This window comes from Camelus ferus, chromosome 10, assembly GCF_009834535.1.
Source record: "Camelus ferus isolate YT-003-E chromosome 10, BCGSAC_Cfer_1.0, whole genome shotgun sequence".
Taxonomy (NCBI): domain Eukaryota; kingdom Metazoa; phylum Chordata; class Mammalia; order Artiodactyla; family Camelidae; genus Camelus; species Camelus ferus.
Window position 1 is genome coordinate 61321210 of NC_045705.1, and position 26613 is coordinate 61347822.

The 26613-nt window shown below is 37.4% G+C and overlaps 1 protein-coding gene across 9 annotated transcripts in view; it reads right to left on the bottom strand.

The window, feature by feature from the left end:
* Window positions 1–26613, bottom strand: part of LOC102505856 (glycerophosphodiester phosphodiesterase domain-containing protein 4) — a 104378-nt gene that overhangs the window by 5278 nt on the left and 72487 nt on the right. For 8 of the 9 annotated variants that reach the window (XM_032489490.1, XM_032489491.1, XM_032489486.1 and 5 more), the window contains 5 exons: window positions 22699–22920; window positions 21632–21786; window positions 7501–7648; window positions 3388–3470; window positions 2576–2628 (listed from right to left, as the gene is read on the bottom strand). In XM_032489490.1, coding sequence (XP_032345381.1) covers window positions 2576–2628; window positions 3388–3470; window positions 7501–7648; window positions 21632–21786; window positions 22699–22920 — 661 coding nt within the window. The remainder of the gene's footprint in view (window positions 1–2575; window positions 2629–3387; window positions 3471–7500; window positions 7649–21631; window positions 21787–22698; window positions 22921–26613) is intronic. The other variant, XM_032489492.1, reaches the window with a different exon arrangement.

The following is a 26613-nucleotide window of genomic DNA, read 5'->3' on the forward strand; positions in this document are numbered from 1 at the left end:
GGTAAGCCATAATCAAATTACTGAAAACTGGTAATAAAAAGAACAATGATTAAAAAAAGGAATATTTCTTTTTAGAAGACTTCATAAGAAACTTCTTAGAACATTCTAGAGCTTAGTGTTCAAGCCTCCAGTTTCCCCAACCTGCATGAATCTGGACTGTGGTCTTGGCTCCTTCCAGTCTTCCTTGTTCCTTCCCTGATTCTAAAGTTGGTCCCACCTCTTCCTGGAGGTACTCAAATGGTCTTTCTATACATTTACTTAGATCAGGCAAAACTCGTTTATGTAAGTGGGCAACTGAAACCTCTTAAAAACAGGAAAGACTCTAAATTTGTTTTCTTCTCATCTTCTTATCATCATTTCAAGATGGTGGGAAGCTGTTAAGTAAAGTAAGCTGAGTACTTTTTGCAAGGTATTATAGCTACTTCCTTCGACCAAATTTAAACAGCACTTTGAGCTTTAAAACTTTAAAACTTTTCTCCCATCCGTGCTTTCCTCACCATTTCCATATTCTTTTCTATTAGGGTCTGAACTGTGTGCTGCACCAATTCATATGTTGAAGCCCTAACCACCTCAATATCCGACTAATTTAGGAGGTAAGGCCTTTAAAGACATGATTAAAATGAGGCAATTCTGGTGACTCCTGATCCAATCTGAGCAAAGAGAATTTTGACAGAGGACACGGGGGGGGGGGGGTGCACAGAAGAGAGGCTGTGTGAGGACCCAGCAACAAAGTGACTATCTGGAAGCCAAGGAGAGAGGCCTCAGAAGAAACCAAAGCTGCTGACACATTGACCTTCGGACCTCTAGCCTCCAGAACTGTGAGAAACAGAGTCCGTGGTATTTTGTTATGGCAGCCTTAGCTTACTAATATCACTACTGCAAATCATTAAGGGCAGTGGAACAAGGCTTCAGACCTCTTCCATCCAGGGGAGAGACCTTCTTAAAATCCATGTAACTCAGAGCTACTTGAGATCTCTCTATACCTTAAGAATCTTGGGTAAGCTTAGTTTAAACCTTCGGTTTTATAGTATGAAAGACCACTGCTCTTCACACTTCTGATTTTCATGGTCCTTATGGATCCATTCCTGCAACTAAGTACTGTATGAGTTTAACCCTCCACCAGCTGGTACAGGGTATCTCATGATCTTTACCACTGTCCACAAGAAATTAAATTAATTCATGATTCCAACTTTACTTGAGGCTCCAAGAGCTACGGGAGGAAACTGTATCATGTACTGCACAGTCCTCTGCCTCCTAAGTGGTTTTCCCTTTGACACTGTACTGGGTGCTCAAACCAGAAACTCACTGTGTGATTATCCCCACAACCTCCTGAAAAATAAGCTCTGGCTTAGCCTCCCTTACTGGGCCCATCTCAATTCCTCAGCTCCTGAGTTATTCTAAGTAAGTTATTCTTCAATTCCATCCTTTCACACAGTTGTCTAAGCATACTGCTCCCTTACTTGAAACTCATTTGCATCTCCTGGTTGCTTACACGCAGAGCCTAGGCTCTAGTCCAGCAGTCCAGGACCTGTGCAGTTTCCCTCCCTCCACCTTCCAGCACACATCACCCACAACAGAAGCCCAGTAAGGCACATTCAGCCCTGCTGGGCATGGCAGCTTCTCTGTCCTGGACCTCGGGGCCTGGATCAACAGTCAGCTGCTATTCCTCTGCCTGCTTCCTCACTGCTCTCTGTGCACCAGCCCTCTTTTCTCTGGGGCCACCCTCCATAGACAGCTTTCTGTTATTAAGTCTCTCTCAGAGTGCCTGGCACAAAGTGGTGCTCAGTAACTGTGTGATGAATGAATGTATCAACAAGTCAACAAATAACCAAGCTCGAAACCTTCCAAGGAGTCTCACTGCTTTAGAGGAAAAAGTCTAAAACGAAGCCTCTACTCAGCCATAAAAAAAAGAATAAACTAAGTCATTTGCAGCAAGATGGATGGACCTGGAGATTGTCAAACTAAGTAAGCCAGCAAGAGAAAGAAAAATACTGTATTACTTAAGAGGAATCTTAAGTTCATTTGTGTCTCTTTTTTTTTTTTTACAAAGCAGAAATAGCCTCACAGGCACAAAAAATGAACTTATGGTTACCAGACAGGAAAGGGAGAGAGGGATAAATTAGGAATCTGGGATTAAGAGATACAAACTACTACATATAAAATAGATAAACAATAAAGTCCTACTGTACAGCACAGGGAACTATATTCAATATCTTATAATAACCTATAATGAAAAAGAATATGAAAAGGAATATATATGTGTACAGATACAACTGAATCACTATACTGTACACCAGAAATTAACACAATACTGCAAACTCACTATACTTCAATAAAAAATGACATCCTTTGGAAAAAAAAAACAAATATAAAAAAACCCAAAGTGAAGTCTGATGTCAAAGGGCTCCCCCCAGAGTCTGTGCCCAGCTTATTTGTCCCATCTTTTCCTGGTCCCCATCTCCTGACTTCAAACTCCTTTTGCTCTTGTCAGAAACTTTCGTTAAAGGCAGGCCCTGTATCCTGGAAGCAACAGGTGGGGATGAAGAGATGGGAGTGGGACAGGCCTCTGACTTACCTGTGTAACTGCTGATACCTTTGAGGATTTTTTCACTTTGGCTCTCTCTCCACCTGAAAAGAAGCACACTATCCATGAGCCTAATAGACCTCTTCCAAAAAAAAAAGGCAATAATTCAGCCAATGGCCAGAAAAGAACATTACCCAAATTCTCCCTTAAGTATCGGGGGTTGTACTTTCCCCCTTTAAAGGATAAGTCAAATCAAGAAATGATGGACATGATAAGGTCTAAACAACCATGGTCTCTTCTAGCTAAAATTCTTCACCAGATGTTCCCTCTCCCACCTTGCAATTTTGTAGCATTTGCCTTCAAGAATTCCCAACTGTCATTTTCATGGACAGAGTTAAAAAAAAAAAAAAAAAAAAAAAACGTGGACTAGAAAGAGGCAGTGACTCATCCAGCAATCAAGGGCAAAGCCAGGACTAAAACCCAGGTTTCCTGGATGGTGAACTTGCTCTTTACACAGAACCCTGCTATGTGGAAGGCAGAAGATGGAGGCACTTGTTCTGAACAACCTTCAACCCCTGCCCTCCCCTAAATAATCCACAGAAATCTGTAGTAACAGACTTTGATCAAGCTTTAGTGAGAGTCCTTCTTCGAATATGGTCTCAGGTTGAGGGGGTAGAAGGGGTGAGGAGCTGCAGGCAGCATGAGAAGAAATGAGAGATTCAGATGATAAAACCCTGTCTCCTTGAGGATTTGCCATGTGGGATTACAGGGAGAATGGAACTATTTTTTCTCTAATCTCTGTTAAGAACCATTTACATTTTTATTTTAGGAAAAATTATTTAAAATTACAAATATATGCTTACCAATGAAAATAAAATACAGCAAAAATGAAAATTGCAGAAACAACATCCATAAGAATCCACATGAACATATAGAAACTTGGTGTCTGCAGAACGGAAAACAAACCATAGTTATAGGACTTTAGAGCTGGAAGGGATTCTAGGTCATGTGGGCCAAGTCCCTTGCTTGGCTGCCAGGGATGGAGCAGGGGCAGATCAGGCAGAGGAACCTTGATTGGTGGGGTTAGTCTCACACACAGAGAACACCTGCCGCTGTCCCATCACCCCTTACCTGTGCAGAGGGCTCTACAAGGGATCAGACACTTCACACCCTTCATCTCCCTGGACCCTCAAGACAGATCTCTGGGCGGGAGTCCCAGAGATGTCACATAGCAAGTCTATTCTGGACAGGACTACAGCCCATTTCCTGACTTCCCGTGCTCTGTTTTCATCGATGGCTTCCCAAACCTGGCTATGCATCCAGATCTACCTGAGCAGCTTTCAGTAATGCAGGCTCCTGGGTCTCACTACAAACTCTGGAATTAGAATTTCTGCATTTTTAACAAGCTCCCCAGGAATGAGCAACTCAGCTGTGAACCAGCATTTAGGAATCACAGTCCTAGATCATCATGCTTCAAATAAGTATGTTGAAATTACAATTCTTAACTAACAGGCCCACTTCTCCAGGCTCCTTGCCTGAATCACCCATTTCACAGAGCTCCCTCTTCTAGGTTCTCTCGTATGACTTCCATATGTCCTGGTCTGATCCTTCTTTCTACCTTCATTGTTCCCCCTCCAATACTGCTTGATGGTCCAGGTCTGGCATTTTCATTCTTCTTATCCACCCGATCCCAGGGTCTTTCTTTAGACTAATTAATAATGATAACAGCAGCAGGAACACTACTGACAATCAGGATAATGATGATAACAACAACTAACATCAGTGAGCACTACAGGAGCTAAGGCAGTGTTCCAAGCACTTTATGGGTATTTTCACAGCCAATCCTCACTACAGCTCTACTAGGCAGGTACCAACCTGCACTAAACTGAGGCTCGTAATCCCCTCTGGGAGCCTTACTGACCGATGCCTTGGCCTGCTCCCGGGTGCCCACCAGGTGAGCTGTACAGTCACCAAGAATCAGTTGTTCTTGCTCCCCAAATGGCCTGGAACAGTTGTACCTGTTGTTATAATTGTGCAGTGCAACTAAGTGCTACTTAAGTCTCTAAATTCTGAGTAGAAAACATCTGGCATTTTCAAGGAAACTAAGTCAATGCCTTGACAAACTTGATGAGGTCAGAATAGGTCATTAAAAAATAAACTGCAGTTGCATTAGGTGCAAGGGAAACACTGAGATACTGGGATTGGTGAGTTGTAAAAATCTGGGTGGATTCTTCATTCTTCTAATGACTATAACTTCTTCCTGTGCTTTAAGGAAACAAAACTTAGAAACAGACAGAGAATACAGACTTGTGGTTACCGGGGGGTGGAGGGTGGGAAGGGATAGCCTGGGATTTCAAAATTGTAGAATAGATAAACAAGATTACACTGTATAGCACAGGGAAATATACACAAAATGTTATGATAACTCACAGAGAAAAAAGTGTGACAATGAGTGTGTATATGTCCATGAATGACTGAAAAATTGTGCTGAACACTGGAATTTGACACATTGTAAAATGATTATAAATCAATAAAAAATGTTAAAAAAAAAAAAACTTAGAAACCATAGGTGATTCATTTGGAAGTATACAGAAGTAAGAGAATACACAATTCAATCATTTGAAATACCTTCCAAGGAAAGACTTTGAGTGTATATCAAAAGGTAAATGAATATTTTAAATTAAAATGTGTGAGGTATGTGTGTGGTAGATTGTTTACAAAAATGACCACAATACTCCTCCCAAATTGCAGGCCTATACGTAATGTGATTTTGCTGTTCCTCTTCATCAAGAGGTAAATCTGTTTCTCCACTGCGATACCTTGAATCTGGACTTGACCGTAATATTTTCTTTGGCAAGTGGAACATTAGCAAACATCACAATGGGAGATCCTTGAAAAGGCATGTGCACTGGGCTTGACCTCTCTTGCTGTGGGGAACCCAATGCCACCAGGGGAACATGCTCATGCTGGCCTCCTAGGGGATGAATGACCATGAAGAGAAACCACAATCATCCCAGGTAAGACCCTAGACATAAGAATGAGGCCATCCTAGACCACTTAGTCCAGCCAAGCTGGCTCGGATTAGAGAAACTACTCAGCCATCATACACAAAATGACAAAGAAATATTTGTTAGTTTTAAGACTAAATATTAGGTAGTTTTTTTTTTCAACTACTGAAATGCTAATAGACTGCATATCATTTATTTCATGATTCTTCTTTTAACTTTTCCAATTAAGAGACCACTAAGCAGACCTAATGGTGCTGGGTAAAAATGCTTCTATTGTACTATTTTTATCCCCAATTTACAAATTAACAAACTGAGGCCCAGACAAGTTAACTAACATCTCCAAGTTCACACGATAAGTGGTAGAGCCAAGATTTAAATTTGCGCATTCTACCTCAGACCGTGGGCTGCCTAGAAAAGCCCTTAAGACAGTGGCCTCACCTCCCTGAACAGTGACGCTAGGTCCTTTAAAAAAGCCCAGGCCAGGTATTGAAGGAAATCTTTTACCTACTCCTTTTATACTCTTTGAATTTTCAATCACCTGAATTTATTATCAATTCAAATGTTTTCAATTCAAGTATTAAAATGAAAAGTTTTACTTAATCAAGTTTAATATACCCAAAGGGAAGATTATGAGACATTACTGATTTAGGGGGATAGGATTATGGAGGGGTGTCTTGCATTATAATTTATACGTTTTGGTAATAACTGAATTTTATATAATGAACAAGTTTACTTTGCAAACAATTTTAAAAACCAAAAAAACTTAGCGATGTATACAGTATACACATGAAAGGGGACAGTATGGGGACAGACAAATGGAGAGGCTTCACCTATACCAAGAGACCTACCATCCAAGGTTTCCTTGAGAGTCAACTGCAGAAAGCTGCCCAAGCCACCAAGAAAGGAGGGGTAAGCAATTTTACACTGCCACCAGAGGGCCTCAAGGTAGTACTGGCCCTAAGATATTGTGCCCTTGGCCCTCATCCCCCTTTTTCCTGCTCCTGACCCTGATCAAGTCAGAAACAAGGGCTAGAGAGGCTGGAGGTACAGAGAAGGCAACCTGAAAAGTTTAGGTTCTCGTTTAGGTTTGTCTGCCTAAAGCTTTAATTTTTAAGGCAGTTTAGAGTTTGGGTTATTAGTTTGGACTAGACACTTAGATGCTGAATTGAGGTGACTAAACTATACTTTAAAAAATTATCTAAGAGTGACTAGAAAAGTTATGGGATCTGAGTGACATTTCATTCAGGGGCAGGGAAAGACCCAGGTCAGAGAGCAGTTTAAAGAGTCGGTGGAGAGAAATTAAGCTGTTTTCTGTTGTAGGCTACTGTGTGCCTCTCAGTCCACCTACTCCACACTCGTAAGACAGGCTGTGTAGCAGTTAACTGGTTAGCTGGGGCTCTCTTCACAGATAATAAGTGATGGGATTTAGCGGGGACTGTAACCCAGGTCTTCAGGTCCCCAAGCCTCCGGCCAGAAGCAGTTGCAGGACAGAAGGGGAAATCAAGCCTGGGGGCTGGACTCTCTCTCCTTTTCAAAAGCATTTTGCTCAGGACACACAGTTTTCACTTTGGATTCAAGTACACTTGGTTTTCTCCCCACACCTGGTGCCTCTGTTATTGCTGCCATGCCTCCAGGAAGGTGGGACCACAGGAACAGAACTCTGGAGTCAGACCTCAGTCTGAATCTTGTGATGATGTGTGAGGATCTTTATAGCTTCAAGCTCAGATTCCACATTGAGATAATAATAGTGACTAACTCAGAGGGTTAAATTACATAATGTATGAAAGGCACACTGTGAGGATTCAATAAACAGCAAGTATTATACCAGTATTAATTTCTCCCTGAAATCACAGATTCTGTGTGCCACATCTCTAATATCACATAAGTTTCTGCTCTTAAGTAGCTCCCTTGGGAGAGAAATGTCCTATTGCACCAGACTTGGAAGAACAATTTGAACAACCAGCTCACCATGAAGAAGTAAGGGTGATTTATCTGATTCAGGACCTGAATGTTGTCTGTGGTCACTGACTGAATCCTGGAGCACCAGGCCAGTGAGAAGAGCCAAGGTTCGTTAACGATGTATATGTTGATGTTGATGTTCGCTGCTTTATATTCTCTGGGAAGAAAAAGAACCCATAGAGGGGTTAGACTTAATCTCATATTCATCATCTAAAAGGGAAACAGCCACCATATTTGTGAAAGGCTGTTGCTTCAATCACCAGAAGCTAGTATTATTATAACTTTGGCTTATCACTTCATGTTTTCTACATAATTTAAGAAACTATTTGCATTTAAAAGAATTATTAGTTTATATTTTGGGGCACATATTGCATAAATATGTAATGTTCTGACATCAACAACCAAAAGGGAAAGGAATGAAGCTGTCTAGGAGCAGAGTTATTGCATATTATTGAATTTAAGCTGGTATAAATTCAATCACAGTGTCATAACTTTTGAATGGTAAATGTAACTCCTATGGTAATCACAAAGAAATCAGATATAGAATATATACAAAAAGAAATGAGAAAAGGATTTAAATGTTTCACTATAAGAAACAACTAAACACAAAAGAAGATGAATGAAATAAGGGACGAAAAAGCTGTAAATATAGAAATAACAAAGTAAAATAACAGATGTGAGAGACAAAATAACAAATATTTACCAAGTAACAACATGACAATAATCCCCCCTTATTACTAATTATTTTCAGTGTAAATAGATTAAACTCTCCAATCAAAAGCCAGAGACTGGCAGAATGGATAAAAACAGATAACTCAACTTTATGCTGTTTATGAGAGACTCATTTTAAATCCAAATTAACACACAGATTGGAAGTGAAAGGATAGAAAAGTTATTCCACACAAATAGTAACCAAAAAGAGAAGGGGTGGCTATACTAATATCAAACAAAATAGGCATTACATAAATCTTTAAAAATTTACAAGTGACAAAGGAGATTATGTATTAATAAAAGTTTCAATATAGCAAGAAGATACGATAATTATAAACATGTGCCTAAAGACAGACCAGGAAAATTTACAAATACTGACAGAACTGAAGCTGTAAAATAATAGTTGGAGATTTTAATATCCTACTCAACAATGAAGAGAACAACTGGAAGATAAGTAGGGAAATGGGACTTAATCAGCACAAGAAACTAACTGTATCTAACACATACACAGAACACTCAGCCCAACAGTATGCACGTTTTTCTCAAGTGTACATATGACAATTCCCAGGATAGACTATATGTTAGGCCACAAATTAAGTCTCAATAGATTTAAAAAGATAGATATCATACAAAGTATTCTATCCAACCACAACAAGATAAAGTTTTAGAAGTCAATAATAGAAGGAAAACTGGAAAAATTCACATATTTGTGGAACTTAAACAACATACTTTCAAGCAACCAATGGATCAAAAAAGAAATCACAAGGGAAATGAGAAAATACCTCTATGTGAATGAAAACAAAAACACCAAAACTCACGGGATGCAACAAAAGTGCTAGGGGGAAATGCATAGCTATATATTTAAAAATCAAGAGAGACCTCAAAACAACAACTTAATGAACTAGAAGAAGAAGAACAAACTGACCCAACATAGCAAAAGGAAGAAAATAAAACAGATTAGAGCAGACATAAACAAAGAACAGAAAACCAGAGAAAAATCAAAGAAACCAAAAGTTAGTTATCTGAAAATATCAATAAAATTGGTAAGCTTTTAGCTAGATGTACTAATTTAAAAAAGAAAAAAGACTCAAATTTCTTTCTGTTTTTTTTGGTCAAATTTCTGAAATGAGAAATGAAAGTGGGCACATTATTACCAATTTAACAGAAATAAAAGGATTATAAGGAAGAACTATGAGCAACTGTATCCCAAAAAATTGGATAACCTGATGAAATGGACAAATTCCTAGAAACAAGAAACCTACCAAGACTAAATCAAAAAGAATTAGAAAATGTGAATAGACCTATAATGAACAGGAAGACTGAATCATTAACAAAACTCTTCAAAAAAAAAAGAGAGAATTCCTGGACCCAATAACTTTACTGGTGAATTTCATCAAATATTCCTAGAAGAACTAATACCAATCCATTAGGATGGCTATATCAAAAAACCAGAAATCAATAAGGATGTGTTAACACGGAGAAATTGGAACATTTGTGGCCTGTTTTTACAGCTGCTGTGGAAAACAATATGGTGGTTCCTCAAAAAATTAAAAATGGAATTACCACATAATCCATCAAATGCACTTCCTAGTATGTACCCAAAAGAACTGAAATGAGGATGTTGAAGAGATATTTGTATACCATGTTCATGGCAGTACTATTCACAATAAAATGTGGAAGCAACACAGGGGTCCATCGTCCAATGAATGGATAAGCAAATTGTGGTACATACATACAGTGGGTTTTTATTCAGCCTTAAAAAAGAATGAAATTCTGCAATGGATGGATTCAACATAGATGAACCTTGAGGACTTCATCACAAGTGTAATAAGTCAGTTGCAAAAGGACAAATACCATATGATTCCACTTACATGAATCAAAATCACAAAGATAGAAAGTAGAGTGGTGGTTGCCAGAGTCTGGGGGAAGAGAACTAATGGTGGTCCATTGTTTAACGAGGATAGAATTTGAGTTTACATGATGGAAAAAGTCAGGTAGATGGACAGTAGCAATTGCTGCATGATGTAATGAATGTATATTAAAACCACAAAGTTGTATACATAAAAATTATTGCAAAAGTAAATTTTATGTGTATTTTAACATAATTAAAACATTTTTAAAGAGAGGGAAATCTGAATAAAATACGAACTCTTGGTTAAACAATTATGTTCAGACATGTAGACCAATGGAATAGAATAGAGAGCCCAGAAATGAACCCACAAACTTTTGGTCAAACAGTAATTATAAGAAAGCCAATGTAGCAATCTTAATAAAAGTAATCTTTAGATGAGAATTATAACCAGACACAATGGCTATTTCATAATGAAAGGGTAGATTTATCAAGAAGACCTAACAATTCTAAAAGCAAATGCACCTAACAAAAGTGTTTAAAATACAAGAAGCCAAACAACCACAACAATAACAACAATAAACAGAGCTAAAGGGAGAAATACGCAATCATAGTTGGAGATAATAACACCCCCTTCTCCATAAATGACAGATGAGGCATAAGCCCTTAATTTGTCTTTGACTTGGGAGGTTGCTCCCAGAAAAAAATAAGGCAGAAGACCTGGTCTAATCTCATTTTCAACATGATGGCTGTATCTTTGCTAAAAAGAATAATAATATGTATTAGGAAGAGAGACCTTATATATAGAACGTGTTCTAAAAGGATGTTCCTGGTTGAGTATTTCTTTATTACATATTTTGTAAATAAATATAAAATGTGGATTTATAAGGTATGGGTCCCTGGAGAAGCTCACATAAGCTACACAATTCCCTGGGAGTATTAAATAGAGATGTTTATAATTCAAATGCAAATAACCCTGCAAAAACTCACTTGTAGGCCTTATCTCCTACTGTGGGCCATAGAGTATGTGTCCAATAAAGGAAACCACATGCAAAGCTGAAATCCATGTCTCTGACCTCTCCTTGCTTTGTCTGATCCTCTTGACTGCCTGCTGTATTTTTAAAATTAACAATAAAGCTTCACAGTAGTAAGTTTTCTGATGTGTGTGAGTGACTTGCAACGTAATGCTATGTGTTCATTCAGTAGAAAAAGTAGAGGAAAATTAAGTATAAAAAGTTTAAAAAGACTGTCAACCAATCTAAATTAACTGATATTTATAGAATACCACACCCAACAAGTGAAGAGAGCATATCATTTTTAGGTGGACAGGGGAAGTTCACCAAGATAAATGATGTAGTGGGTCATAAGACAAGTTTAAATACATTTAAAGTATTGAAATCATACAGAATTGTTCTCTGGTTACAATGAATTTGAATCAGAAGTCAGTAACATGAAGGACAGATGGAAAGTCCTCATAATTTAAAAAAGTTAGCAACACACTTCTAAGTAATTCATGAGTCAAATGGGAAATAAGAAAAACTTAAATATTTTGAACTGGATAACAAGACAATATATCTAAATTATTTATGGAATGCAATTAAAGTAATGCTTGAAGAGAAATTTATTGCTTTAAATGTTCATGTTAGAAAAGAAGACCTAGAATCAATCACCTAATTTTCTACCTAAAGAACCTAATAAGAGACTGCTGAGAAGATGGCAGAGCAGAAGGACGCTCGTAGCTCACCCTCTCCCTCTTGGTGCACAAATGCACCAAGACTCACATCCACAGACCCACTCAGCCAACCAGAGCACCTGCGGAACTCCGAAAGAACATCACTTTCTTCAAAAGATAAAGACGCCAAAAATCTGATAGGAGAAAAGGGAAAAAGAAAGAACAAAAGGCAAAGCAGAGCAGGAAGGGTCCCGCGGGGAGGGAGCAGCAAAGGAGGACTGGCGCTGGTTCGCTGGGTCTCCCCCTCTCCAACTCCCAGGCTCGGATCTGTATAGAGCAGCCCTTGACCGACAGAACTAAAACGGGCACAGAGGGTCCCCGGGACACCCAGCCTGAGACACGGGCAGGCAGCTGTGGGCAGGGCCAGGCTGCCCAGGCCCGGCGTAGGAGGGGGGCGGCTGCACGGAGGCAGCCCCAGGGGACTGCAGGGGGCTGCGCGCCGTGGCTGTGGGTGTACAGGGCAGAACAACCTGGGCCCTCCATAAAACAACATGTGCCCTGGGGATAAGGGTGCATACCCCCATCTCTGAAAACCCACGGAAGGCTTTCTGGGGGAAGGGAGGCGGGGCTTAGGCACAGCCGCCATATCCTCCGGCGCTTAGCACCCAGGCGGGGGTGGGGCGAAACCTGCATCCGCACCGAAGGGCTTAGCAGCCTCAAAGGCCAGACGGAGACTTGTCTACAGCCCGAGGCAGATAGGATCCTTCCACCCTGGTCCCTCAGAGAACTTGCTTCACCAAGACAAACAAGGAGCTGGGTTTTGGCCAGGAGCAGGGGCAAGGCTATCCCTCGTTCTTCCCCACACCCACCTGCGGAGCGCCTACCCCAGGCGGAGCGCGCAGCTGCACAGAGCAGCGGAGCTACCAGCGGCGCGGGAGAGGGAGGGCGGACCCCAGCCTTTCCGGCAGGAACACAGCCCCTGACCGCAGTGCTGGGAGGGGGCGCGACCCGCCCTCCTACCTGGCCAGTCTGCAACATCTGACTGTGGCATCGGGAGGGACAGTGACCCGGCTCAGCCGCCCACAGCAAAGGAGAGCTGCACCTGACCCAGTGTTGGGAGGAGGCGCGATCTGCTTGCCGACAGACACTGGGAGCAGCACAGAAGAGGGCGCCAATGGAGGGCCTCTGGAAACAGCAAGCTGAGCTTCCAAAACAGGACGAAGACAGAAAGACTTCACATTAAAAGCACACAGACTCCAGGAGAACACCGACACTGGGCCCCCGCCCCCCTTTTTAAATCTGTTTTTACCTGTTCTATTTTCTATTACCCTCTTAATTTTTACTTCTTAATTCATTTCTATTTCTCTTGGGTTTTGATGTCCTGTTATTGATTAGACACAGGTTTCAAATACATCTATTCATCTCCCCCCCCCCCTTTTTTTTTAAAGGTTTTAAAAGGACGTCTCAGCCTGATTGATTTTCTGCTTCACCTTGCTCTTCTATTATTCATTATACACTGTTTTCAAACCTTTTTTCTCCCTTCTTTCAAAATTCTTTCTCTCTCGCTCTTATTTTTTCTTTTTTTCCTAAGTCTTATTCCTAAATAGGCATTAGATAGATAAACTCCTTAAGGACCAAAATAGATAACTGATACTCCATAAACCACAATGCCAGAGAGATATGAGCAAGATGAAGCAGAGAAACCATTCCCAATTAAAAGAACAAGAGAAATCCCCTGAAAGAAAGATCAATGAAATACATATCGATAGCCTACTAGATCAAGATTTCAAAAAAGGAGTGATCAAAGTGCTGAAGGAATTAAAAGAGATAGTGTTTAGAGATATAAAATATGTCAAAAATGAAACTGAAGCTATAAAGAAGAGCCAAGTAGAATGGGTAAACTCATTGACTGAGATGAGGAATGATCTAATAGCTGTGCAAAGCCGACTAGATAATGCAGAGGAACGAATTAGTGACCTAGAAGACAGGACAATAGAAAGCACCCAATCAGAGGAGCTACAAGAGAAGCAAATAAAAAATAATGAAAATAGCATAAGGGACCTATGGGATAATATAAAGCATCCCAATCTTCGCATAATAGGGGTCCCAGAAGGGGAAGAAAGATCAAAGGGGATTGAAAAGGTTTTTGAAGAAATCATGACTGAAAACTTCCCAAACTTAAAGAAGGAATCAGATATCCAAGGACAGGAAGCTCAGAGGGTCCCAAACAGGAAGAACCCAAATAGACCCACACCAAGACATATCATAATCAAGACGGCCTGAGTCAAGGATAAAGAAATGATTCTAAAGGCAGCAAGAGAAAAGCAAAGAGTAAGTTACAAGGGAACCCCCATAAGGCTCTCAGCTGATTTCTCTACACAAACACTACAGGCCAGAAGGGAGTGGCAAGATATATTCGAAGTCCTGAAAGAAAAAAAAGATGCAGCCTAGGATCCTTTATCCAGCAAGGCTATCCTTTAGGATAGAAGGAGAAATAAAGAATTTCACAGACAAGAAAAAGCTTCAGGAGTTTAGCAACACTAAATGCATGCTAAAAGAAATATTGAAAGGTCTATTCTAAATAGAAAAGCAGCAGGATGCTACAGAAATGAGAAACTCACAACTGGAAAGGTGGTAACTCATGAATTACAAATAAAATAAACACGAAATTATAAAAGAAGACACACAAATCACTGAGAGTGGGAGAGGGAGGCAGGGAAATATAGAATATATTATTTTCTTTCTTTTTTAAATTTTTTTAATGGTAGGATGGGTTTGAGATCATGTTACTATCAGTTTAATAAAAACAGTTATAGTAATGGGCTAATAGATTTACGAAAAAGGGTAACCACAAGCCAAAAACTTACAAGGGAGTCACAAAAATTAAATAAAATCCATGATAATACAAAGGAAAATTACCAAACCACAAAAGGAAGAAGAAACGAACAAACAGGATATACCAATTCAACTGCAAAGATAAGTTCAAAATGGCAATAAACACACATCTATCATTAATTACTGTAAAGGTTAATGGACTAAATGCCCCAGTCAAAAGACACAGAGTGGCAGACTGGATAATAAAGCAAGAACCTTCAATATGCTGCATACAAAAGACCCACTTTAAGGAGAAGGACACATACAGATTGAGAGTGAAAGGATGGAAAAGGATATTCCATGCAAATGGAAAAGCCAAAAAAGCAGGTGTTGCAGTACTGATTTCAGACAAAATAGACTTTAAAACAGAGGCCATAAAGAAAGATAAAGAAGGACATTTTATAATGATTAAAGGAGTGATACAAGATAAGGATATTACACTCGTTAATATATACGCACCCAGTATAGGAGGACCTAAGTAATTACTAACAGAGATAAAGAGGGATACTGATGGGAATACAATCATAGTTGGAGATTTTAACACTGCATTAACATCACTAGACAGATCTTCCAGACAGAAAATAAACAAGGCAACAAAGAAATTAAATAATACAATAGAAAAACTAGATTTGATGGATATTTTCAGAGCATTACACCCCCCAAAAATAGGATATACATTCTTTTCAAGTGCACATGGAACATTTTCCAGGATCGATCATGTACTTGGGCACAAAAGAAACCTCAACAATTTTAAGAAGATAGAAATTATCTCAAGAATCTTTACTGACCACAATGCCATGAAACTGGAAATCAACAACAGAGAAACAAAGGAGAAAAAAAGGAAAGCATGGAGATTAAACAATACGTTATTGAAAAAACAATGGGTCAATGAGGAAATCAAAGCTGAAATTAAAAAATACCTTGAGACAAATGACAATGAAAGCACAACCACTCAAAATCTATGGGACACAGCAAAGGCAGTGCTAAGAGGGAAGTTTATAGTGATACAGGCCTTCCTCAAAAAAGAAGAACAATCTCAAATAAACAATTTAACCCACCACCTGAATGAATTAGAAAAAGAAGAAGAAAAAGCCCCAAAAGGCAGCAGAAGGAAGAAAATAATAAAGATCAGGGAGGAAATAAATACAATAGAGATCAACAAGACCATAGAAAAAAATCAACCAAACCAAAAGCTGGTTTTTTGAAAAAGTAAATAAAATCGACAAACCTCTGGCAAAAGTCATAAAGAAGAAAAGAGAGAGAGCAGAAATTACCAAAATAAGAAAGGAAAATGGAGAAATTACAATTACAACAAATAAAATAGAAATATAGTATATCATACGAGAATATTATGAAAAACTATATGGAACCAAACTGGATAACCTAGAGGAGATGGACAAGTTTCTGGAAACATACTGTCCACCAAAACTGAATCAAGAAGAAACTGACCACTTGAACAATCCGATCACTAGAAAGGAAATAGAAATAGCAATTAAAAACCTCCCTACAAATAAAAGTCCAGGACCGGACGGCTTCACCAGGGAATTCTACCAAACATACAAAGAAGAACTCATACCAGTCCTTCTCAAACTCTTCCAGACGATTGAAAAGGAGGGAATACTCCCAAACTCATTCTATGAAGCCATCATCACCCTGATAAAAAAACCAGGCAAAGACACTACAAAAAAAGAGAATTATAAGCCAATATCACTGATGAACATAGACGCCAAAATCCTCACCAAAATATTAGCAAACAGAATCCAACAACACATAAAAAAGATTATACATCATGACCAAGTGGGGTTCATCCCAGGGACACAAGGGTGGTTCAACATACGCAACTCAATCACTGTAATACATCACATCAACAAGAGAAAGGACAAAAACCACATGATCATCTCAACTGATGCAGAAAAAGCATTTGATAAAATTCAACACCCATTTATGATAACTCTCGCCAAAGTGGGTATAGAGGGAACATATCTTGACATAATAAAAGCTATATATGACAAACCTACAGCCAGCATAGTACTCAACGGTGAAAAACTCAAAAGCTTCCCACTAAAATCTGGGGCAAGACAAGGATGCCCACTATCACCACTCCTATTCAACACAGTCCTGGAAGTCCTAGCCACAGCAATCAGGCAAGAGAGAGAAATCAAAGGGATCTAAATTGGAAAAGAAGAGGTAAAAGTGTCACTATATGCCGACATGTTACTATATATAGAAAACCCTAAAAGGTCCACACAAAAACTACCAGAGCTGATTGAAGAATTCAGCAAGGTAGCAGGTTACAAAATTAACGTTCAAAAATCAGTTGCATTTCTTTACACTAACGATGAATCAACAGAAGAAGAAAGTAAAGAAACAATCCCCTTTAAAATAGCACCCAAAGTAATAAAATACCTGGGAATAAATCTAACCAAGAGGGTGAAAGAATTATACACAGAAAACTATAAACCATTGATGAAGGAAATTAAAGAAGACTTTAAAAAATGGAAAGATATCCCATGCTCTTGGATTGGAAGAATCAGTATTGTTAAAATGGTCACACTGCCCAAGGCAATCTACAGATTTAATGCAATCCCTATCAAATTACCCAGGACATATTTCACAGAACTAGAACAAATCATAATAAAATTTATATGGAACCATCAAAGACCTAGAATCGCCAAAGCATTACTGAAGAAAAAGAAAGAGGCTGGAGGAATAACTCTCCCAGACTTCAGACAATACTATAGAGCTACAGTCATCAAGACAGCATGGTATTGGTAAAAAAAAAAAAAAAAAAACAGACATACGGACCAATGGAACAGAATAGAGAGCCCAGAAATGAACCCACAAACTTTTGGTCAACTAATCTTCAACAAAGGAGGCAAGAATATACATTGGAATAAAGACAGTCTCTTCAGCAAATGGTGTTGGGAAAACTGGACAGCAGCATGTAAAGCAATGAAGCTAGAACACTCCCTTACACCATACACAAAAATAAACTCAAAATGGATCAAAGACTTAAACATAAGACAAGATACAATAAACCTCCTAGAGGAAAACATAGGCAAAACATTATCTGACATACATTTCAAAAATGTTCTCCTAGGACAGTCTACCCAAGCAATAGAAATAAAAGCAAGAATAAACAAATGGGACCTAATGAAACTTACAAGCTTCTGCACAGCAAAGGAAACCAGAAGTAAAACAAGAAGACAACCTATGGAATGAGAGAAAATTTTTGCAGATGAAACCAACAAAGGCTTGATCTCCAGAATATATAAACAGCTCATACGACTCAATAAGAAAAAAATAAACAACCCAATCCAAAAATGGGCAAAAGACCTAAACAAGCAATTCTCCATGGAAGACATACAAATGATCAAAAGGCACATGAAAAAATGCTCAATATCACTAATTATCAGAGAAATGCAAATCAAAACTACAATGAGGTATCACCTCACACCAGCCAGAATGGCCGTCATTCAAAAATCCACAAATGACAAATGCTGGAGAGGCTGTGGAGAAAGGGGAACCCTCCTACACTGCTGATGGGAATGCAGTTTGGTGCAGCTACTATGGAAAACAGTGTGGAGATCCCTCAAAAGACTAGGAATAGACTTACCGTATGACCCAGGAATCCCACTCCTGGGCTTGTATCCAGAAGGAACCCTACTTCAGGATGACACCTGCACCCCAATGTTCATAGCAGCACTATTTACAATAGCCAAAACATGGAAACAGCCTAAATGTCCATCAACAGGTGACTGGATAAAGAAGAGGTGGTATATTTATACAATGGAATACTACTCAGCCATAAAAACCAACAACGTAACGCCATTTGCAGCAACATGGATGCTCCTAGAGAATGTCATTCTAAGTGAAGTAAGCCAGAAAGAGAAAGAAAAATACCATATGAGATCGCTCATATGTGCAATCTAAAAAACAAAAACAAAAACAAAGTGTAAATACAGAACAGAAATAGACTCATAGAGAATACAGACTTGTGATTGCCAGGGGGGCGGAGGGTGGGAAGGGATAGACTGGGATTTCAAAATTGTAGAATAGATAAACAAGATTATACTGTATAGCACAGGGAAATATACACAAAATCTTATGGTAGCTCACAGAGGAAAAAAATATGACAATGAGTGTGTACATATGTCCATGTATGACTGAAAAATTGTGCTGAACACTGGAATTTGACATAAAATTGTAAAATGATTATAAATCCATTAAAAATGTTAAAAAAAAGAACCTAATAAAAGAGCTAATTAAACCTAAAGGAAATAGAAGAAAATAATAAATATAACAGCAGTAAGCCAGAAAGAGAAAGAAAAATACCATATGATATCGCTCACATGTGGAATCTTAAAAAAGAACATAGATACAAAACAGAAACAGACTCACAGATATAGAATACAAACTTGTGGTTGCCAAGGGGGCGGAGGGTGGGAAGGGACAGACTGGGATCTCAAAATTTGTAGATAATGACAGACGTATGCAGAATAGATAAACAAGATTATACTGTATAGCACAGCGAAATATATACAAGATCTTGTGGTAGCTCACAGAGAAAAAAATGTGACAATGAATATATGTATGTTCATGTATAACTGAAAAATTGTGCTCTACACTGCAATTTGACACAACATTGTAAAATGACTATAACTCAATAAAAAAAAGTTAAAAAAATTGCAATCAGTGAGATAGGAAAGCAGATGTGCAACAGAATAAAGATAACAAAGCCAAAATTTGGTGTTTTGGAATGGTTAATAAAATTCATAAACCTCTAGCACGACCGACCAAGAAAAAGAGGGAAAATAAAAATTTTCAGTACCATAACGTACTGGAACTAGAGGTGACAGTTTTACAACACTGAATATACTAAATGCCACTGAATTGTTTATTTTAAAATGGTTAATTTTATGTGAATTTTACTTCAGTAAACTAGTTTTTAAGATTAAAAAATTTTAAAAACACTTAAAAATTCTCACCTCAGAAATAAATGAGAGGACATCTTTGTATTCATATAATCTTGGTTAAAATACCATCTTTAAAGCATTCTCAGTCAAAGTGGCAAGGTCGCAATGTCTTGTGACAGTTATCTGATAAAGTGAGCACTGACCACAGAGAATGTACTGGAAATGTTAACATAATTACAAATATTCTGATCACAAACAGTACACAACTAACTTAAGGTACAACTGATTAATTTCTTAGTTTAGTTGTACTTGAGGGGAATCACTTGAAGTCTGGCTCATGAATTATCATGATCAACCTTGTAAGTATAGTTATATGGTAAAAATCCTTATTCTCCTCACTAGAATATATGATTTCCTTAAGAAAAAGGATGATGCCTTGCTTGTGTTGACTTTTCACATAAAACTAGCATGGTACATGTATATATTACTACTCAGTAAATGTTTGCTGAGCTACATTAAACTGCTTGATTTTCTAATAGGATAATCCCTCTTAAGTCTGATACCAGTTGAAACTATGCCCACATAACTATGACCAGGGAATGACTTTAAAGAATTACTAGTGAAAGAATATACTCTGGAGTCTGTCAGGCCTATATTTCATCTCAGCATGATTTCCTACTGACCAACTGTATCAACTTTGGTAAATTAACTAACATCCCTGAACTTTTCCTCTTTATAGGCAAGTTTCCTCATTTGCAAAATGAGGATGACAGTAATTTCTAGGGCACAGCATGTGAGGACTGTGATAATAAAACAGCAGCTAACATCTGTCATGTTCCTACATTTGCCCAGCATTTTTCTATGTGCATATATGAACTATCTTATTTAATCATGTAATCATTTCATCAACTTTTTATTACCCTCAATTTACAAATGAGAAAACTTATGATTAGAAACTTGTCCAAGTCCTAAGTGTAGTCACCACCTGGCTGATAGGCAGGCCAGGATTTGAAAATGAGCCTGTGGTCTACCAATTACTTGACACATAATAAAAGCTCAATAAATGGAAGCTATTATAATTAATTTCAACTACTAGATCAATCTAAATTATGATTATGATAGAAAGAAATCATCTTAAAGCCATTCCCCATTTGAAAATAGTAAAAGGAGACAACTTCTCAAAATAGAGAAGTTGGGCAAAGAGAAATCATCTGACTGGGAAACAGAGGTAAAACATATATAATTTTCTAATGCTGAAAGAAAAAGGACATATTTTATGATCAATTTCACCATGACCAAAGAGGCAGGAAAAGTACACAGGTGCATCAAACACCCTAGTTCATGGCTTGAGATACAGAAAGGTATCTAGGGGAAGTTTTATTAGCCTAAGGAGATTTGTGATACATATCTACAATTATATCTACATCTATATAGTTATACCTATAACTATAGCTACATCTGTATGTCCAAGGAAACTATGAAGCATTTAAAATTGTCCAAAAAAATTATTTTAAAACCTAATAGAAAGGGCCTAGGGATTAACATAAGCAGTGATTAATAACAATTAAGTTTGAAAAAGTTACCATTTTATTCCCAGGGGCTTTTAATTCTGAAAATATATCTCTAATTCTATATTTATAAATGTGGTATTTAGTCATTTTAGTTTCTTCTCATACTTGGCTGTTTCAATTTTTTTTAAATAATGATTTAGTTACGTTCTTAATTATTCCCATAAGAGATCTAGATATCTGGATCACAAAGCTATTTATGAAGTACTGTTATCTATCTGGTAATGACAGAGGAAATCAACAACTTTTTGATGACCACATTATATAAAAACAAAAACACCAAGTATACAGAGAAGTGCGATGAATGATGAGAGACTGGAGCATAAGGGAGAAGGGACTGAAAAATATGTTCCAAGAACAAGGTCTATCTTGATAAATGTGTGTTGGCAGAGAGGGAGGAAAGGGTAAGAAGAGGAAAATAGGCAATTCCAAAAAAAACAGCCATACAGAAATCCTGAGATGGGAGCAGGGACCTAAGCAACTTGGTTAGAATATAGATTTTGTGCAAGTAAGGTAACACATACCAAGAAAGGTGTGGTCAAACACTTACCTCAGCCCGTTGTAGAACAGCCTCTTGTAGTCAACATTTATTCTACTGATATTTTCTTTTGTAAGACGTTCAATGGTGAATAACCGGCCCACATGCTGAAAACCAGGAGCTGTGCTCCTGACATATTTCCTATCAAAACCTGGTAACCAAACAATCTGTAAGGAGAAACAGGATGTCTTTCAGTGGATAATCAGCAGTCAAGATACAAATAGCCCCAAGTAGAATGGGTACAGCCCCATTCCAGCACAGGTTAACAGTCCACATGGAGTAGAGAGATTCTAGCCCTTGGTGTCAACCGGGCCTGATATTGACTAATGAACTCTTATTATAATGGGACTTTCACCAGGGTTGTTCTGGAGCTGAGTTTTCCCAGTTAACATCATGGGACCAAGGCTCCATCATTGTCACCACACTAGCCAAAGTGGATGAGGAGCTGGAAGGTGTGGATGAAAGGTGGAAATCATAAACATCCCCTCTGGCTTATGATACTAAAAATTATCTTTGAGGGGTCATTTCCTGCCAACAGAATATGCTATTATGATTCATCTATGGAAACATTTCTATTTGCAAAAAGACATATCCTCATTTCACTCATAGCTTTCCTTCATATGCTTAGAATTCAAAAGATTTGGAATAACTGACTGCCCAAATGCAAAGAAAACATGATGAACAAATCTCTGCCCAAATAAGAACCAGATGTTCTTTCTATATCATTAATAAAAGCTGATCTTCAAAGCCTTAGCACTTTCTAATAGCTCTGTGTTGGTAATGGTACAGGTCACATCATACAGTCATTACACACAAGCTCTTTTAACAGAGTGATGACATTTCATTTGGTTTGGAACAGCAAACAGTCTCAATGTTTTTCCCCACTGATAGAAGTTTAACTGGGTCACTCTTTGATTGCCACATGTAGCTGTATAAGAAACTAACTCCATTTCTATAGGTAGCAAAATTATTTAAGGATCCCTGGGAAGAGCTAAAAGACAGATCAGGTTCAACTGCTATGCCCCTGGGACATGCTACCTATCTCCCAACCTCTACCATAAACATTGAGATAGACATACCAGATGTTGCTCAATTCCAGAGGCAAGGATCACGTTTACTACAAGGCGGACAAATTCTTTTCTGGCAGGATGTTTTGGTACAGGGCTATTAAGATCAAATATCACCAATTTTTTTTCCTTTTGTGCAAGTTCCAATAAATCAGTTAATTTTGGAATCTTCTGATTTCCTGCTTTTTCTTTATCAGCCTCTGATAGGGGTTTCATATGGTAAAATGGTTTGATCTAAAAATAAGTACATTAGAGAAAACATTGGCTCCTATCAAAAGCATCTTCCAATTCTCCTGCTCTTTATCCCCACACCCAGCGCTACGTCCATGTTGGTCCATTACTATTCAACCCACCAGGTCCTCTGAAATACTGGTCCTGAGATAAAAGTTTCAAAGAGAGAAATTAAATGTCATCTCCAGAGGTAATTATGGTACTTGGAATCATTTATTCTAAATCATAGAGCCTGTCGTATTCGCACTGAAGGTCCTTCCTGTTCTTGTCTTGAACTTCCTTTCTAACTCTTCTTTTTTTTTTCTATAACTCAGGGTAATACAATCCATTTCAGTTGCATGGGCTTCCCACATGTTCTCTCACTGTTCTAGTTTTGTGTAATGGAAAGAAAGTAAGCTTTGGCTTCAGACTGAATTGGATTCAATCCCAGCTCCAGTGCTCATTTGTCTTCCTGGCCATATCCACCTGTTAAAATCCTATTCTCATTTTCTTCTCCTTCCCTAGACATCCTTAGCAAGTGGCCCTTTCCCACTATTTTTCTCAAGGAGACTCAAGGAGAGTTTAAAACTAGGTTCTAGTTTTAAGAATGATATGGAGTAATCAAATAGCTTAAGTAAATCCAGCCTTATTTTAAAATATTTCATAAAGGACACATACTCAGAAAATAAGCTGGAATGGGACAATGACAATTTAGATGATCTATAACCTGTGGCTGAACATTTTCATAAAGCCCTAGTAAGTAACAAGCTAGAAATCAAGACAAACTTAAGTTCTCCACAAAAACAGCTTGTTACTTAAGTAAAACCAATACTAAAAGGTTCTCAGTTTTCTATGCCTATGCTTAGAGAAATTAAAAGTAGAAGGGCCACTGGATGATCCAATATATCAACTGGTTGAGAAATAGGACAATCAGAGGTGTGGCCAAGATGGCAGAGCAGAAAAACCCTGAGTTTACCTCCTCTGATGGGCGCACCATTGGCAGACCATCTATGAGAACAACTTAAAGACTAACAGAAAAGATTTCCCACAATTACAGACATAAAAAAGGAACCAAGAGAGAAAGTAAAACACCATATGGTATCACTCATATGTGGAATCTGAAAAATGACACAAATGAACTTACTTACAAAACAGAAACAGACTCACAGACATAGAGAATAAAATTATGGTTACCAAGATGGAAAGGGGAGGGCAGAGGGATAAATTAGGAGTTTGGGATTTGCAGATACTAACTACTATATATAAAATAGATAAATAACAAAGGTCCTACCATATAGCACAGGGAACTATATTCAATATCTTGTAATATTCTACAATGAAAAAGAATATGAAAAGGAATATATAGAGATGCATAACTGAATCACTATGCTGTACATCAGAAACTAACACATTGTCAACCGACTATACTTCAATTAAAAAATAATAAAAATAAAAATAACAGGTAAATAGATAAATACATAAAAACTATGCATGCTGAAATAAACAGAAAAAAGATTGATGGTGTTTAAGGGTTCAATCTTGTAACAAGTACTAAATAAGCCATAGAGATCTAACCTATAGTAAATTGAAGGCTGACAATATTATCATACTGTAAGTATGTTATGTGATAAATATCATTACAATAGCAACCATATTATAATATATAAATGTATCAAAGTAACAGGATACACACATTAAATTTACACAGCATGTCAAATTTATACAGTTAAAAAAAGGAAAAAAAGAAAAGAAAATGTTTGGGAATTTTCTAGGTATCTTTCTGTTAATGATATCTAGTTTAATTCCATTTTGGCCAGAGAACACACTTGGTACAAATCTATTCTTTTAAATTTTATAGATTTGTTTCATGACCCAGAACACAGTCTACCTTCTATAAATTTGGGTTTCTTTTCTGTCTATTTGTTCTTCAATTTCTGTAAAAAGAGTATTGAAATGTATAGTTGTGGAGTTTTTTATTTCTTCTTTAACTTCCATCAGATTTTCTTTATATAATTTGAAGTTGTATTATTCATTGCATACACTTTTAGGATTTTTATGTGTTCTTGATGAATTGACCCTTTTACAATTATGTAAGGTCCCTCTTTATCACTAATAATTTTCCTTGTTGTGAAGTTCACACTGCCAGATATTAATATAGCCATTTCAGATTTCATTTGATTAGTGTCTGTATGGTATAATGTTTTGCATTATTTTACCTTTAACCTATAAAACAGATTAAAAATAATATACAGGTTATAGTTGAAACGGGCTTCTTACAGATGTATAAAGTTGAGTGTTTTTTCAATCCACTCAGATTCCATCAGTTTTAAAACTGATGTTGTCTATTTGCTTTTAATGTAATTATTAATATGGTTGCATTTAAGTATTGCAATTTATGATTTTTTTTTCTGCTTGTCCCTTCTATTTCTGTTCCTCTGTTCTCCTTTCCTGCCTTCTTTTGGGTTATTTAAATTTCTTTTAGCATGCCATTTTAACTTATCATACATATTATATATTTATATATAAAACTATAATTTGGCTATATATCCTTGTAATACTTTATCATGGTTGCAATAAAGCTTACAAACTATCTTCCTACTCTGAACTTTCACCATCCATCTAGAGTCAACAGTTTAACACTTAAAGTAAAATGTAGAATTCTTACCGCTTTATAGGTCCCTATAGCTTCCTCCTTTCCCTGTTATGTTATAGTAATTATATATTACATCTACATACATGGAAAACCTCGTAAGAAATGTTATAATTTTCACTTTTAACAGTCATACATTTTTTTTCAAATTAAGGGAAGAAAAGTAGTCTATCCTATTCAACCTCGTGTTTACCATATCTGTTACTATTTCTTCAATCTTAAAGTTCCACGTTTCCTTCTGTCTTCATTCCTGAGGAATGTCAGCTTTTGCTACTGTCAGTTTCTTTGATTTTAGCCATTCTAATGAATGGATAGGGATATTACATTGTAGTTTTAACTTGCATTTCCCTAATGACCAATGATACTGAAAATCTTTTCATATGCTTATTTGCTGTTTGTTGAACTCATCTGATGGTAGAATACATATTCCCCTCATGTGCACTTGGGAAAGTAAAACAGGCCATATTCTGAACCACAAAATGAACCTTCATATGTATGAAAGAAAAGAAATACAAAGTATGCAATCAGACCAGAACAGAATTAAACTAGAAATCAATAAGATAACTGAAAAATCCTCAAACATTTAAAAATGTGAAAAAACTGAAATAACCCATGTGGTTAAGGAATAAGGCTCAAGGAAATTTAAAAGTATTTTGAACTAAATAAAAATTAAAATGCAACATATCAAAATCTACAACATGCAGCTGAAGCAGTGTTTAGAGGTAAATGTATTGTATTCAATGTTTATAATGGAAGAAAAAAAGACTTAAAGTAACCTAAAATTTCACTTTAGCAAACTGGAAAAAACATAAAATCAAATCCAAAGCAACAAAAGAAATAAAATAATAAAGATTTGAGCCACAATCAATGAAACCAAATACTGTCTCTGACAGATCAATAAAATTGATAAATTTTTAGTGGAAGGGAGGAGAGAAAACTACAAACAAGGCAATCTACAGATTTAATGCAATCCCTATCAAATTACCCAGGACATATTTCACAGAACTAGAACAAATCATAATAAAATTTGTACGGAACCACAAAAGACCTAGAATTGCCAAAGCATT